The 14,482-nt window shown below is 48.3% G+C and overlaps 1 protein-coding gene across 1 annotated transcript; it reads right to left on the bottom strand.

The window, feature by feature from the left end:
- Nucleotides 1-215: 215 nt before the first annotated feature.
- On the bottom strand, nucleotides 216-2,822 carry LOC128720695 (condensin complex subunit 2). The gene is made up of 5 exons (XM_053814386.1): nucleotides 2,742-2,822; nucleotides 2,460-2,582; nucleotides 896-2,371; nucleotides 664-825; nucleotides 216-578 (listed from the first exon to the last, which is right to left on the bottom strand). The coding sequence occupies exons 1-5, from the start codon at nucleotides 2,820-2,822 to the stop codon at nucleotides 216-218; spliced, it is 2,205 nt and encodes a 734-aa protein (XP_053670361.1).
- Between the last annotated feature and the right edge of the window lie 11,660 nt (nucleotides 2,823-14,482).

Here is a 14,482-nt window from a genome sequence, read left to right as displayed (position 1 = left end):
ATCTGGATTATAATTTTTACAGAGCAATTGCGCGTTTAAAAAATTTATAAAATCTTAATCCAAGTACGTTTCTGGGATTTGCTGAGTAAAGACTATAATAGTCTGCCTGACTTACGGCAATTCAATAAACTAAACTAGCTAAAACAGAACACTCACATTCGCACCTACCTACGCACGTACCTAAGATTCATCGTCTTTCTTCTAGAATTGCGCTACTATTCTTCCGCTTTCCTTATCATAAAATCTTTCAAGTCATCTTGCCGCTCAAGCAGAAGAGACTTTTCGTTTGCCAGATGCAGCACGGCGTAAAAAGCGAGAGATTTCGAGATGTTTTCACGCATCGTCTTGCTCAGCAATTGCGGCACCTTCCGGTAAAGAGCGGTAAAGGTGACCTTTGCTTCGTCGGGTTGCGTCAGTGGAGGCAGCGTGACGTCCGGTTGAGAGTCGGTGGTCTGCGACGGCCGTGGTCCTTCATCGGCCTTTACATGCGCACTAATCACTCGCCAGCAATTGTACTTCAGCTGCTTCATGTCGATCACCTTAGCCGTCTTGGCGTACGCTATGTTGATTTTGTTCACCTATACAAAGTGGACAGCATTAATTTCAAATCTGTTCCATTACACCGCCCTTCGGAGTTTTCGTTTCACGCTATAAATACTGTACCTTGTTCGGTGCTCCCATGTACTCGTTGGAGATCGATTCGATTTGTAGCGAGTTGTTCAGTGTCTTGTCCTTGTCCGCAGGATCCAGGTGCACATTTTCATCTGCTGTGGGTTGAAATACGTCATCCTCGTGCATCATCATATCATTATCTCCTCCATCGTTCTGCAGGAAAAAGGATATTTATTATCACATACACAACCCTTGACTACCACTAGCCATTCCTACTACTTACGATGTCATTGCTGAACGAAGTCTGATCATCACCGGTATCGCAGTTGTATTCTTCGGATGGGGCGTGATTCGTCGCTTCCATGTCTTTAGGATCAGGCACGTTTATTCCCTTTGCGTACTTGAAAACCTCGAAACGTTTCGGGTCGATATTGTAATCGGTCGGCAGTTTGAGCTTTTTTGTTTCCCACTTTTTACAAATCAAACTTTTCAGATGCGTTATGCCCTTGATCGGTCGGCTAGGATTGTATTCAAGAAACATGCTCTCAGACACACTGAGAATGTCATCTAGCGTTTCCAGCTCGAATCGTTTCCTACGACGTCTAGGACGCTCTATCGCGGATGCTGTGTTGCTGGAAGTAGCATCGGTGATGCTTATCGCCATGCGTGGCCGCATCGATCGTTTAAACTTCCAGTGCGCCGGCCCAGCCCAAAACTGCGAAATGTTGTCGAGTGGCCGGTAGGAGTATTCCAGCGGCGAACTCGTGGTGTCCACCGGTCGCATATCCTCGATCATGACTGTTTTGCGCCTCAGGCCCTTGCACTGTTCGAGCGCCATCACGTCATCCTCAGCAAAGTCGTCATTCCCATCGATGTCCTGGGCGTCATAATCGAGTATGAAAGCGTCCGCGCTGGGTACCGGTTCCACTTCGGCGTTGATGTCAAAGTGCACATCCAATGCGGATCGATTCATCAACGCGCTGGCGTGTTCGCGCGCCTCCACGTCGTCCAGATGCGGATCCAAAAGTGTCCTGTTTCCACGAGGCTCCTCATCGTCTTCGTCGTCCTCGGCAGGGGCGTCTGTTATCAAGTAACCGGAGCGCAACGTGTGCAGAACGTTATCGGGACCGGTGGGAAGAACGCGAAGCGTGCAACATTGCGTATTGTCATACGTTTCCATCGGCGCATCTAAATCGAGGTCGGGTGACTCTGACGAGTCCCAGAATGGGTAGTCCATGGCCAACCGAAGCTCGGCATTTTTTGTCGGTACAATATTCTGCATCAACCGGCTCGAGCTGTTAACATCGCCCACGACCGAGTTAAGCTTAGCGAAAAACGGATCCATGAACGGGTTCGTATCTAACGATGCGTTAAGCGACTCTTTCACTTTTGTTACCGTGCTGACCACCTTACGTGTACGCTTTTTCTTCGTTTTAGCCTGTTCCTTGTTCTGGTTATTTTCCTTGTTCGTCTCATGATCTGCACCCACCATTGAATCGTTACCCGTCTGATCGTGCGCATCCTCGTCTTGGTCGGGTGGATTATTGTTCATGGCACGAGCCGTTTGACGCGTAAGTTCTGAGCACATGCGCATCACGTCCGTGTGAACAGAATCCACGCGCAACCCGTAAACCTTTGTCGAAGCTTCTAGAGTTGATCCGGCTACCTGAAAGTTTTGCAGAGTCTTCGAATGCCGCGACATGAGCGTGGCGAAGCTGTCAATGATCGTGAGCGACCAGACATTTTCTTTACTCATTTTCTGTATTAAACACAAACCAGATGAAGGCATGAGAATAGTTGTTAAATGATAACTGAACACCGTTCTGTCACACGTGGCTCATACTCACGTTTTCCGAGTACAGCTTCAGACACATCTTGATGTTTTCATTATCTTCTATGGAGCTTGCGGTATCGTTCAGCAAAACCTCTGATCGCCGATTCCTTCTCTCGGCTTCATCGTCATTAGCAACCTGGGAATAGACATGAATAACCGGTGCTGCTATTTATAAAGGTGTTGATCGTTCATGCGGACATGTTCACATATGCTTATTTATTTTGCCACACAAGATCATATCACTTCGAGAGATTCATCCTAAACAGACGCCGAACAGTTCGATGCGTTTGTTTACCTGTTGTTGTACAGTTAGAGGTGTAAGCAAGACACGCGAAGTATCCAGCCTTCGCAAAGGCGTGCTGCTAGACATTGCCATTAGATTAGGTTTATGATCAAACTAAACTTTCGGCTAAAACCACTATTATTATTGCAACAATTCCCTCTGTTTTCACTAGAATGTAAACAAACGACGCGACGCTTTGATTCTTGACGGTAGTGACGGTTGATACTCTTTCAAAATGACCTACTGTCAAACAACACGTGACAGCGGCGTAAGTGGCTTGGCGTTCCGAGCGCCCTCTACCGGGTTGCTGCACAACTAGCACAGCATGATTCTTTTCACATATTGTTAATTTCCGAAATTCAATTTAATTAATAAAATATCTTTGATTTGATTAGATAAATAACACAGCACTTTACCAGAACTATCGAAATTATCATCGTTTCGCTGTTTTTGTTTTAATAATCATACTTACCGATTTCCACCACATTGCGGATGTACGGACTATTTCAAGCAACAATCGCTGAATACTTGATTCGTATCTTACTTGTTTGCGAAGGGTACTGCGGTTTTTGATTCTACTTTGTTATTTACATGTTTACTAATATAGTTTTTGAATTATATATCAAGCAAGTTTTTGTAATCATTTACCTTCTTTTAAATAAATATGTACGCACCGAAATTGAACACGTGATGATTTTGAATTTCTTTGTACGAACTTACCACAATCCACATGGAGCAACTTTCATCGCTTGAAAACGTAAAATTTTTCACATATTTCACCATGCTCCTGGAAAACTACACAAATGCAACACACGCCACACGCTCCTAATTACATCGCTGAGCTGTTGTTACGAATACTCGGCATTTCGCAGTGCATAAAATTTGGCGGTTTGTTCATTCGCCCAGGTGGTGGTTCCGCATTTGTTCCGCCCGCATTTGTCTGAAGCTCCGTAACAGACGATAGTTTCGTGAGAATTTAGCACCACTTCTGGCCGAGCAGGCGTACGTCTTTGCTGGTACCGCACAAACGTTACCCTACACGTGCTTGTGTCTTTCACAGTGCACTCAAAAACATGGGTTGGACCGATCGTAGCGAAAGTTTTGCTGCATTAAAAATTCATTATTTTTTACATCGCCCAAGCATACGACAGCACGACGAATGCGCCGGTAGCTGGCTGGCACAACTGAACCAACAGGTATCAGGGCAGGGAATGAAGGGTTTTAAAGTTTAATGTCGAAGGAAGAAAGCGGCACCTTGTACGATGCGCTGGCATTCCGGTTGGGTGCAAAGTTTCCCGGCGAAAGGTGTAAGGATTCATTTTTCTTCCACTTCGATGCAACCATCGCTTCGGTGCATACCGAAGGTATTTTTTATGTGCGTTCCTTTTTTTTTTATTTTACGTAATTCGGTTTTGCTTTTCCAGCAACTCCCAACCAACACGCTTTTCGGTCCCGATTACTGTGGCGCAATTTAAATTTGCGCCACATAAAGGAAACACACCGAAAAATCTTCCACCATTGTCTTGGCTCAAGCTTCCAGCTCGATGCGAGTTGTTCGTGAGCCAGCCTTCTCCTGGTGCTATGAATAATAAAAAATAAAATCCTTCCAGCACGATTACCCCAGGAACCGGTTTCCGTGACCAAGATACTTCTCGCTCTGTGGTAACAACCGCATTTCCACCGGCTCTTGCAGAAGTATGGCAATTGTGCTGCGCACGTCACTTTTTTCGGTTTCCACAGAACAGCAAGTGCTCCAAAGGAATGAAAACACAAAAAAGGAAAATCACACATAAAATGGGCAACCGAGAGAACCGAGAGTTGAACGGCAAGTCCACGTTCGAGTCCGAGCGCCGTAATGCCTGTCAACTCGACTCGACAATGGGGCGAAGGACATCGCAGGACGATTCGAAGGTCCTCTGGCACTGACACGCCGGCTCGGCGCACGAGCTACGAGTACGGTGCGTAAATTCAATTGTGCTAAGAAGATTAAAACTTCCCATTCAGTCGAACGGAATAATCGGATGCTCCTTTACGACTCAATATTCTTCTCCCGCCTCCGTGTGAAGGAGTCCTGTCCGTGTCGCACGGCAGGGAACTATCACCAGGAGACGCCACTGGGTGTGAGCCGCTGCTGGGAACAGCAGCAATGCGCTGCAGGATGATTTAGTGCCGTTTCTGTTCCTAATGCTGGCGGAAAAATAACAAAAAATGGTGGTGGAAGATGCCTGACGTTGGCTGACACAGCGAGGAGCCATAACCGAACTGATGGCCTGGTGCACTCTGTGCGCATGGGGTGGTGCTCAACGGTTTCATCCCTGTTTCATCCCGACATTTGCTTTTTCGCCCTCGCGGGATAATAGGTGCCGCCAGTACCACCCCTAGGGCACCACGGAAAAATGTTTAATTCAATTAAGATATCAAAATATAGTACTCGCGAGTGGATGGACCGCGTGGATGGTAGCTCGCACCGCGGAATTTGATGGAAATCTTCCGTGCACCGGCACCGGAAAATGCCTGCCCCTATGACAGGGGTGAGTGGGTGGCGTGGGAAAGCACGGACGGAGATGCTGCTTGCAGTTTCCGTTTTGATTTGTGAGTGTGTCCGCTCGGGCTGAATTTATGGCGGATTACTGTCCCGGGCTCAGGATGAGCGCGTTGTAGATGGTGCGCCCGGTGTCCTGATAGCGTGATAACGGCAACCGATTGAGACGATTTTACAGCACGGCAGAAGGTACAGTGCACAAGAAGGGCATGAGATGCAAAAAAGTCCTACTTTAACTTGGTTTAATATTTTTTTGTAACCCGGAAATATGCCTGCCGATGGCGCACTTTAATATCAAACGCTTTACGCGACGCCCCACGAGAGAGCTCGCTTTTCCGGTAATTGTTTCGGAAAGTGTTTTTAATGATCTGTTTTTCCGGCTGGTTGGGGGAGTTGGTGAGGTAGAGCTCCCATTCCTTTCCATCGCTCCTGCACCCGTAATCCCGGTCTAACGCAATCAACTCTAAAGCAATAAGCCATAAAGTATCCCCATGGGATTTTCCACACCTGGCTCGGGTGGTTCGATTCGAACGTGCACATGTACGACAACCAACGCATTTTAGCAACTCTTTTCCGATCCGAGTTCCATTTGGATACAAAAAAATACACACGGTAGATAAACGTGCCCTTAAAACGGTCATCCACGCGTACGACACTCAGATCACATGTATGAGGGAGTATGCGTGTCTATCCCTTTCCACACGTGGCGAATGGCGGAAATGTTAACATTACATCCGCCTCGACCAAGATCGGCCTTCCCCCTTGGTGACTGAATTACTTTTAATCCATTTTCCAACCCTAACTTTGCGATAACTTAATCCCCTCTTCTTCCTTTTCGACCTCCGGGTTTGGAACGCTGAATCAGGAACGAAATATGAAAGCCCTGGAGCACGAAAATCCGGGTTGGGGTGGCACAACTTCCCGCTATTATCGTCACCGGATTTTCACCGTTCTAGGCGGCTTCAAACGATCTCCTGGAATCTCTCTCCCCACCGTGTGGTCTTTTCGCAAGGGATAGCTTGGGGCGAACCCTTTTCCACCTTGCATCCGGGTCCTTTTTTCCCGATCGAAGGAAGGGGTGTGGTATGATTCGATTAATTTTCACCCACCCAACTCGGTAACGCAAGTAAAGCTGGAAAAACCACGGAACATCGGGGTGGCCCGTCGATACGCAGGGATGATACTCTCCGTGACATTTTGCAACCCGCACGTGCAAACATTCAACGGTTTGGGGGTGCGTAAATTTTGCCCGGTTTTCCCGATGGGGTCTCGAAAGGAAACCTGGGGTACACAAAATGGAGAAGCGTGTGCAAATGACTCCGGGAGAACAGCCGCTGCTGAAGGTCACAATCGAACGTGGGGTTGCGATTTGTTGGGGGTGGTTCTGCCTTTTTTCGGGTGCATATAAATTTAGAATTATTTCCCGCCCCTATAAGCCACAGCACGTAAGGGCTTTAGACCGATTCGGTAGCACATTTGTCGGTACTACGTGCTGGGTTTGTCTTGCCGAAGATCGCCAATAGCAGTGGAGGAAGTTTGTAAATAATACACAAGTTGTTTCGGTTTGAAAACCACAAAATCCAACCCTTCGACCGGGAGCCCCCGGGAAAGGGGTTCCCATCCCTGATCCGCCCGAGCAAATGAAGCAAATGGCCGTAATGGAATGGCTTTAATTTTTAGGCATTAATTTTTGTCATCATCCTTTCATGTGGCAATGGTAGAAGGGCCAACGACAACAAAGCAACCTGCGACTACGTGACACCGTTCGAGGGGTTCGAGAATCGATGGTAACTCGATTCGAAAATCACGCAAATTGACTAGTCCGGGGGATCGTCGGTCGGGTGGACATTATCATGATAATCATGTTTTGGAATTTCTAAATTAAAACTCCCCCCTTGCCATTCATTGCGTTTCGGCGACCCACTCCAACGGTGGTTACCGATCATTTCCCTGCTATCCTTACGCATCGTTTTCACCGTTTGGGCAGGGACACGTCCTGACTGTCGATTGCTCGCACAGGCACGCGATATGCGCGGCCGACATATTGGCCGACGTTAATTGGATGCCGTGTCGTGGGCGAAGAGGTGTAGGGGTGGGATGCGAGGGCGGCGCGAGACACATTGTTACAATTTATGTGCCCTTCGGGTGTGCGCCCTGTCGTTCCCTAAGGGAAGGCCGGCTTCCTGGGGGATGAAGCGATGCGAGCAGAATAAAACCAAAAGTAAACGACTCATTTGCATTTTACGTTCCTCTGCTTTTGGGCTTCTTTTCGGATGGAGAGGGATATTTTTTTGTAAAGGTAAAACAAACGATCACATTTAATTAGTTATCGGTAGCTACGTGGGGTTTGTCGGAGATAAAAGATGTAGTATTTCGTTCATATTTTGTTCTCATGTATGATGATGGTAAAAGTTGTAGTAAACAGATATTCTACTGCTCCATCATTCCATCGATGTGGTTTGATTTTGCAGTAACAGAATTAACATACTTTGACATTCCCTTTCACGCATCCTCGTGCATGAGTTCCAGACTGGTTCCATCCTCCACCAGTGACATGAGCGGGAACCTCATTTACGCGCCTGTTTACTTTTCATTAGCGAAAAATAGCGAATGGTAGGACCCGGCTGCCCAACCACGAGTGTCCGCGGCTCTTTGCGTTTAATTTGCGCCTCAACTAATTTCAAAAGCTGAGCCAGAATGCACCGGAACGGAACGCCAGCCTTCAAAGTCAAGGACTCGGCTCGAGGACTCGACATTCGCGCTAGCGTGTCCGTTCGACGGGAAAATCGTGTTAATGAAGCTTGCCAGTTTTCAGAGTGTTTCGTGTTGGTTTTTTTCTCTCATCTTCCTCCTCCTGTCCGTGTTTGACTCTCCAATGGCAGCATCCGGGCTCCGACCGGCTAGCGGATTGCAGGATAAGAACCGTCAGTGGTTCATCAAAAGTTTTTCCTTTTTTGCGCTAAATATAAATCCAACACTAGCGGTCGGTACGCTCCGACATCCGAGGCTTCTCGCAGTGCTGCACCGGAAAGCTTTCCGATTTGTCCCACTTTGAAAATGGCGGTCCGGCACACCATCACCATTACTTATCCTCCCATCGCCCCGAGAGCCGAGGGTGGCTGATCATCAACCTTGAAATTAATAAAAAGCTTTAATTATTCCACTCCATAAAGCAGTCAACTAGCCACTTCAAGCGCCATCGCTGTTGTGTTCCACGTGGGGTCGGCAGTTATGCGCCTCGGAGGAAGCATTACTTGCTGTGGCCATTGGGGTGCCGTTTTTCCGCGCATGGCATCTGCAAAAAAAATGTACACGAAAGTGCAGCGCGAATTAGTAGGCCTGGGAGGGAATGAAAATTAAATTGCACTCATCGTCAGCGTGGCGTGGTGCACTTTGGCAAAAAGGAACATGACAGGGCGCCTGGAACTGGACTTATCTTTCTCTATCTCTCTCTCTCGTTAGGTTGTCGTTTTACAGGTCCAGCATAATGGAGCAAAACCCACCCGTCAGATGCTGTGTCGTGAAGCGCCTAATGGTACTCAGGCTCACAGCGGAGGAATAGAAATTTTATAAAATCATGGCGAGTGGGAAAAAAAAAAAACACCAGGAAAACGAACCCATCCAATACGGTTCGTTTAACGGTTCGGCTTGTGGGTGGGAGGTTAAACTAGTTTTCACACAGCGTTGACAGGATCGGTGGCCCCATAAGTCCCAGCGGTTAGAGTCATAAAGCTGCTGCCAGCTGCTGTCTTTTGGGGGTGGCTGTAACAGATTGGAGCCAGTTTAATCATCGCAGCGATGCTCTTTATTTCGGATTTTCCTGCAATCATTTAGCAGTTTACTTTCCATCGCACGAAGGGTGAGAGTGGATTATTTGAGCATAAATTTTCCCTTTTGGAATTGATATTGATTGGTAACCGCTAAATCCGGCACAACCACCATTAATATGCTCACAAACTCGCTAGTCAAATCGCAACGATAAAATTTCGATTCAATCGAACAATATTAATGTGACTGATTGTGGCTCAAATCGTCAATTCAAATCAAATAAATTCTCTCCCCCCTGCTTTGCAAGTCCTGGAGTTTAATTGGGACGAGGTCGATCGATTTTCCGTACCGCAGAGCAAAATAAAGCACCACAGTAGCAACACGAAATCGAACCGACCGTGATAACGAACCACAGCGGTGTTTCCCACGGCGAAAACCGCGCCCCAATTCCGCTTTTCCCCATGGGGCATCGTTTCCTCGGAAAACGAGCCGCCAAAAAAGCCTTAATTTGCCTATCAGACGGCGTCCCGTGGTCGTCCTGCGGTTCAAACCACCGGATGTGGCAATCGGTGGTAGTGCCTGGTGAAAATAAAAGCTTATCAAAATCAATAAATTAATTCGGCGTTCAATACAAGGCAAACATAACCGCACCGGTGTCTGCCTTCACCGTGGACTTGGCTGTGTGGGTGCGTGTGATCGCTCGCTTCCTTATCGATTGCTTCCTTGTTATTGTTACTGCTGGAGCGGTGCAGGAAAATGGGACCAAAAAAAACAAAGAAAACAAAACCCCAGCATGAGGAAGCCGGCCACAATCGAGGCGCGATCGCGATTCGCGAATTGGAAATCGTTAATTTTCCACTTCCCGTTAGCGGGCGCCCGCCGTTACGACCCATGAAACGTGGTGCATGCCAGGAACAAAAAGGAAAACAATTTAAATTCCTCCCCCAACTGGTGCCCGATACGGAAAAAAATGGGCCACGATAAAATTACAAACAATTCGCCATTTATCATCAGCACCCTCGGTTCGGCGTTCGCCTATTCGATCTGGTTGTGCTGGATTTTCTATCCAGTATTTTTTGTTGCTAGGAATGGTATTTGTTATCGCATCCACTTTCCTTTGGGGAGAAGGCTGAGAAGATGTGGCCCGCACTCTAGGGAAATTGGAGAACGGAAGTTGTCGAGAAGTGTTGGATGTTGATTTTCGAGCCAGTGGAAGACGATCGGTGATGGCGTTCAGTGAGCGGTGAATCAGTTGCTTTTCCCAATCAGGACGATGAGGAGATGTTGATTAGAATTCAATCAGACCGGCTATCGAACGTAGCGCTGTCTTGCCCGGGCTTTGGCGGGAGCATAATTACTATTTTGTTTCAAAACGGTTCCGGTTTCACTGTCTTCATTTTCAAACACGTTCTCTCTCTACCGTAGACCAACAAATCGCGCCGAGAAAGCGTGGAAAACCCCACCGCATGGCACTAATGCCCACCCGCCGTTGCCATTGAACATGACGTTATTATTAAATTAAAAACTTTTAATGAGTTTGAATATTAATTCCCGCACCCGTGTCTCCGATCACCGTGTCACCATCCGCGGGAATGTGTCCCATTCGCGGAGTGTGTCCGCGTTGGAAAATTCGGCCACGAAGCCTTGACGTTTGGCTGTGTGGCTTCCGACTGATGGTGGGGTGGTTTTGCCTGCAAAATGGACTCGACCAGATAAAGCCAACGAACGGATGCGCCGCAAATGATGGTCGCCGTCGATTTATGCTTTGCTCGAGACAAAGCGACAAAAAAAAACGACGAAAACGGAAAGAAAGCAAAACCCCCGGACGGGGAGCGAAATTGCCTTTCCGCTTCGCTGATAATGTACGATGTTTTTGATTAACATCGCGCACAGCCCCGGTCGGTTCGCGCGCGCAGTGAAAGATGACGCTTTTGCGCGGCGAGTCCTTGCGCGCGGAGTCCTTTCGCGCTACGTTACGGATGGGATTTTGTCTTACGATTGCGTCGCCTTTCCCGACGCTGATGGGGTGCCGGTAATGGCAGGACGAGCTGATACTTTTAGCGGGCTTCCTTTCGGTCCTGTTCCACCAAACGGCCATGGTGCGCCGCGATTCGTCCGGCGATGAGCTACCCTTGGGTTCGTCGTCCCGAGACTTATCCCGAATAGCACACGAACTAGAAGCGCGAGGATAGCGTATTTAATTTAATTATGTTGCCCGGTTCCGGTAATCGAATCAAAAAATAGCATCCACGCTTTTCGCAGCCAGATTTGTCCAAGGGCTGCTGGCATAATGGCCAACGTAAACCATACGGTTTTTGAATCCTGCACCGAATGCAGGCGTCGTCGTCGTTCATTATTCGCTTGTCTTGCAGTGAAATGCACACATTTCTTCATAAACCATCCCGGATCGCGAAGAAAGCTTGCCTTGCGTGGCTGCGAACCATGTAACTCGATCTGGCGAGTGCACCATTACCGATGCCAGTGCCCGTTTCTGGACCGATGCGATTAATATTAATGGTCCGATACGCGCGTTCTCCTGTGGCAGGTCCTTCCTCTCCCGGTTGTCCTGTAGATATCGGATACCCACGAGCGGTGTTGCTTTTCGCCTCGTTCCAAAGCACCGGCAGAGGGCAAACGAGCCAAATTTAGCCCCCATTTCCGGCTCGTCTAGGATAATTATGGTCCAGCGAGCTGGATGATGCATTTTCGTTCATTTTAAAGTCCTTTTCAAGGATGACTATGAGCAGTAAAAATGGAATGATTTACGTCCCGAGACATCCCCTCGATACGTGGATGCGTTAAGGGATGTTCTCGTGCGGTATGAGGTGATTTTTTTTGGCCATCACCCTATAATGCGTGATGTACCGCTTCCGCAATTGAATTTAACGCACGCTACAACAACCGCTGATCAATTTATCAAACCCTCAAAGCAACACGATTAATACACGTGCTCCAAAAACCACCCCCGGAACGTGTCGAGATAAGCCCAATACCCAACCATCGACCGTAGGGGGGAAGAAAAATGGATTCATCCCGAAGATGGAACGTCACAGCGAGAGAGATAGATCCACCCCCTGGTTCGCGTGCAGTCTTCATAATTCAAATTCTCCTGCCGCTCTGTCACTGTCAGAAGGCCAACCCCACGGTCCCCCGCGGGTCGAAACGTGTCCACAATTAGCCACTACACTGGGGAGGGAATCCACAAAAATTATTGGCAGGATGGTGATCGTGTCCTGGTCGGGACGTGTGTTACATTGGGTCCCGTTCGATGGTGCGTCATCGCACATGTCACCCGCAAGCGATTTTGATACGGTACTGCTCCCAGCAGCGGTGCTCGATGTTGTGACGATTTATGTAATTGAAATGATTATCTGTTCATTGTCTCACCGTGCGAAGGACCATTGTAACAGAGCGGCATTGGCGCGATCCGTGCAGTTTCCCCGGGAAATGCACCCGAGGCGAACCCATTGTAGCTGGCAGCATCTAAATCATCTCGGAATTTATGTTCTTTATCGCACTCGTGCCAGACCTTTCGGGGCGGGAAGCTTCCGGGGTTTAATGTCCCAACCGGAAGCCACCCTTTGGATGTGTGTGTGTGCACGTGTTCCCATTCCCGGTTTGATACTAATGGCTGACGTAATCAAATCACTGCCAGAAAATGGTATACACCCGAAAGGCACTGGCCAATCGATGGTGGATCCTCGGGGGAGGCCCATGGACGATGAGAAAAACACAATCTATACACCCACACACACACACACACACACACACACACACACACACACCAGTTCTCATGTGCCAGTTAAAATCAAATCGCCTGGGACTTAATTAATGCTGGTCCGTGACTTGGGAAACAAGCCTCGTGCTCGACTGTGTTGGGGGTTTGAAGAATGTGTGTGCGCGTATGTTTGTACATTGGTTTGGCACCATGTCGAAGAGACCGGAAGGACTCCTTGCATCACAGGAACAACCAACCATCGAGGGGTGGCTGGGTGGATTCGTTCTGTTTGCACGCCAAAACCATTGTTCCGTTGTGGTACTGCGCACACCACCATCGGGCCATTTAAATATTGCCACAGGTTTTCGGTTTGCCTTTCAATCACACATGGATGGTTTTCCGCCACCCACCACCCACCACCCACCACCCATAATGCCAGCCTCTCCCTTCACCCCTTGGGCCTATTATTTACACGCTTATTTTGCCACATCATAATCATCATTATCGTCGTCGGGTCGTGCCGTTTGGGCGTGCTTTGGCATTGGAAATCACCCAGCCCCAAGCGAGTCGATTTGTTCGCGTTGTTCGCAACTGTTTGCACGCGGGTCGCCGGCAGGGTGGGTTCTTGTTTGATTGCGGGTTTTATGATGATTGTGATGATTAGAAAATCCTTCTCGTCGCGAGCTGCTCTCGACATCTCTCGTAATCCACCCGGCCCGGCTTAATGGCGGTGGAGTTAAGGGCGAGTAATTTTCACCAGGCGAGTGTTGATTGAAGCTCGTTGTTGTCACTGAGCTGTGGGGTATGTTATCTACAGCGCTGGGGTAACGTCATAGTCATAGTTGTAGAGAGTAAAAATGTTCCCTACCTTGCTTATCGGTTATTGCGCTTTATTTTTGAAATTGAAAACATTTCCCGCTCATAGACAGTTAGGTTTGAAACTATTCTATTTTTCCACCATCGCTGTGAGCAAACATCAAAGCAGGCCCGATCCGAACAGACGGCCTACTACGATAGGTGCACGCAATCTAATTTGAAAATTTTCCATTTCATCTTCGCGCTACGTGGGTGTTGATAAAGGGCGATGTGGCGCGCTCGTTAGTCTATGATGCGCTGGAAAAAGGGAACCCGTTGGTTTGGGTGCGTTTCAACGAGCATGCGTGCCACGGACTGCGACGTACACGGTCCGTAAATTCATTCGTTCGCTCTGCAAACGTAAATGGCGTGAGGGAAAACTTCGGCGTTCGGTTGAGCAAACTAACCAGTACGATTCGGAGTAATTATTATGAAATATAATACCAGGCCCACCCATCTCCAAACTAAAAGGCCGGCGGTTGCTGTAATTGAGCGGGCTTATTGCACGTTTCTTGCCAAAGGTGTTAGCTGGCCTTTCCAAAGCGAGGGCCTAATCCGCGCTAATACCCGCTGATGCTGGCCGATAAATTACCGCACTTGTGAAGGAGAACCCCTTTCCAGCCGAACGGGGATGAACTTCCGCTTCCGCTAGGCCACTTACGAGGCGGGAATTCTCTCCTCGACGTACACCACTCTCTTCAAAATAGCACAATTATCTGCGGCGAAATGAACTGAACCTGACTCGCGCACGGATAGGCCGCTGCCGGAAGGGTTTTCGGGACGCTTTCAGCCAATTTTACGTTAATGTCCTTTTAAAAAGCCACCCCTTTTTTGTGCCCCACTACGAGTGAATGGAGGGGACCCAGTCTA

This window comes from Anopheles nili, chromosome 2 (assembly GCF_943737925.1).
Source record: "Anopheles nili chromosome 2, idAnoNiliSN_F5_01, whole genome shotgun sequence".
NCBI lineage: Eukaryota > Metazoa > Arthropoda > Insecta > Diptera > Culicidae > Anopheles > Anopheles nili.
The sequence above is the reverse complement of the archived record's forward strand: the minus strand, read 5'-3'. Positions and strand labels throughout refer to the sequence as shown.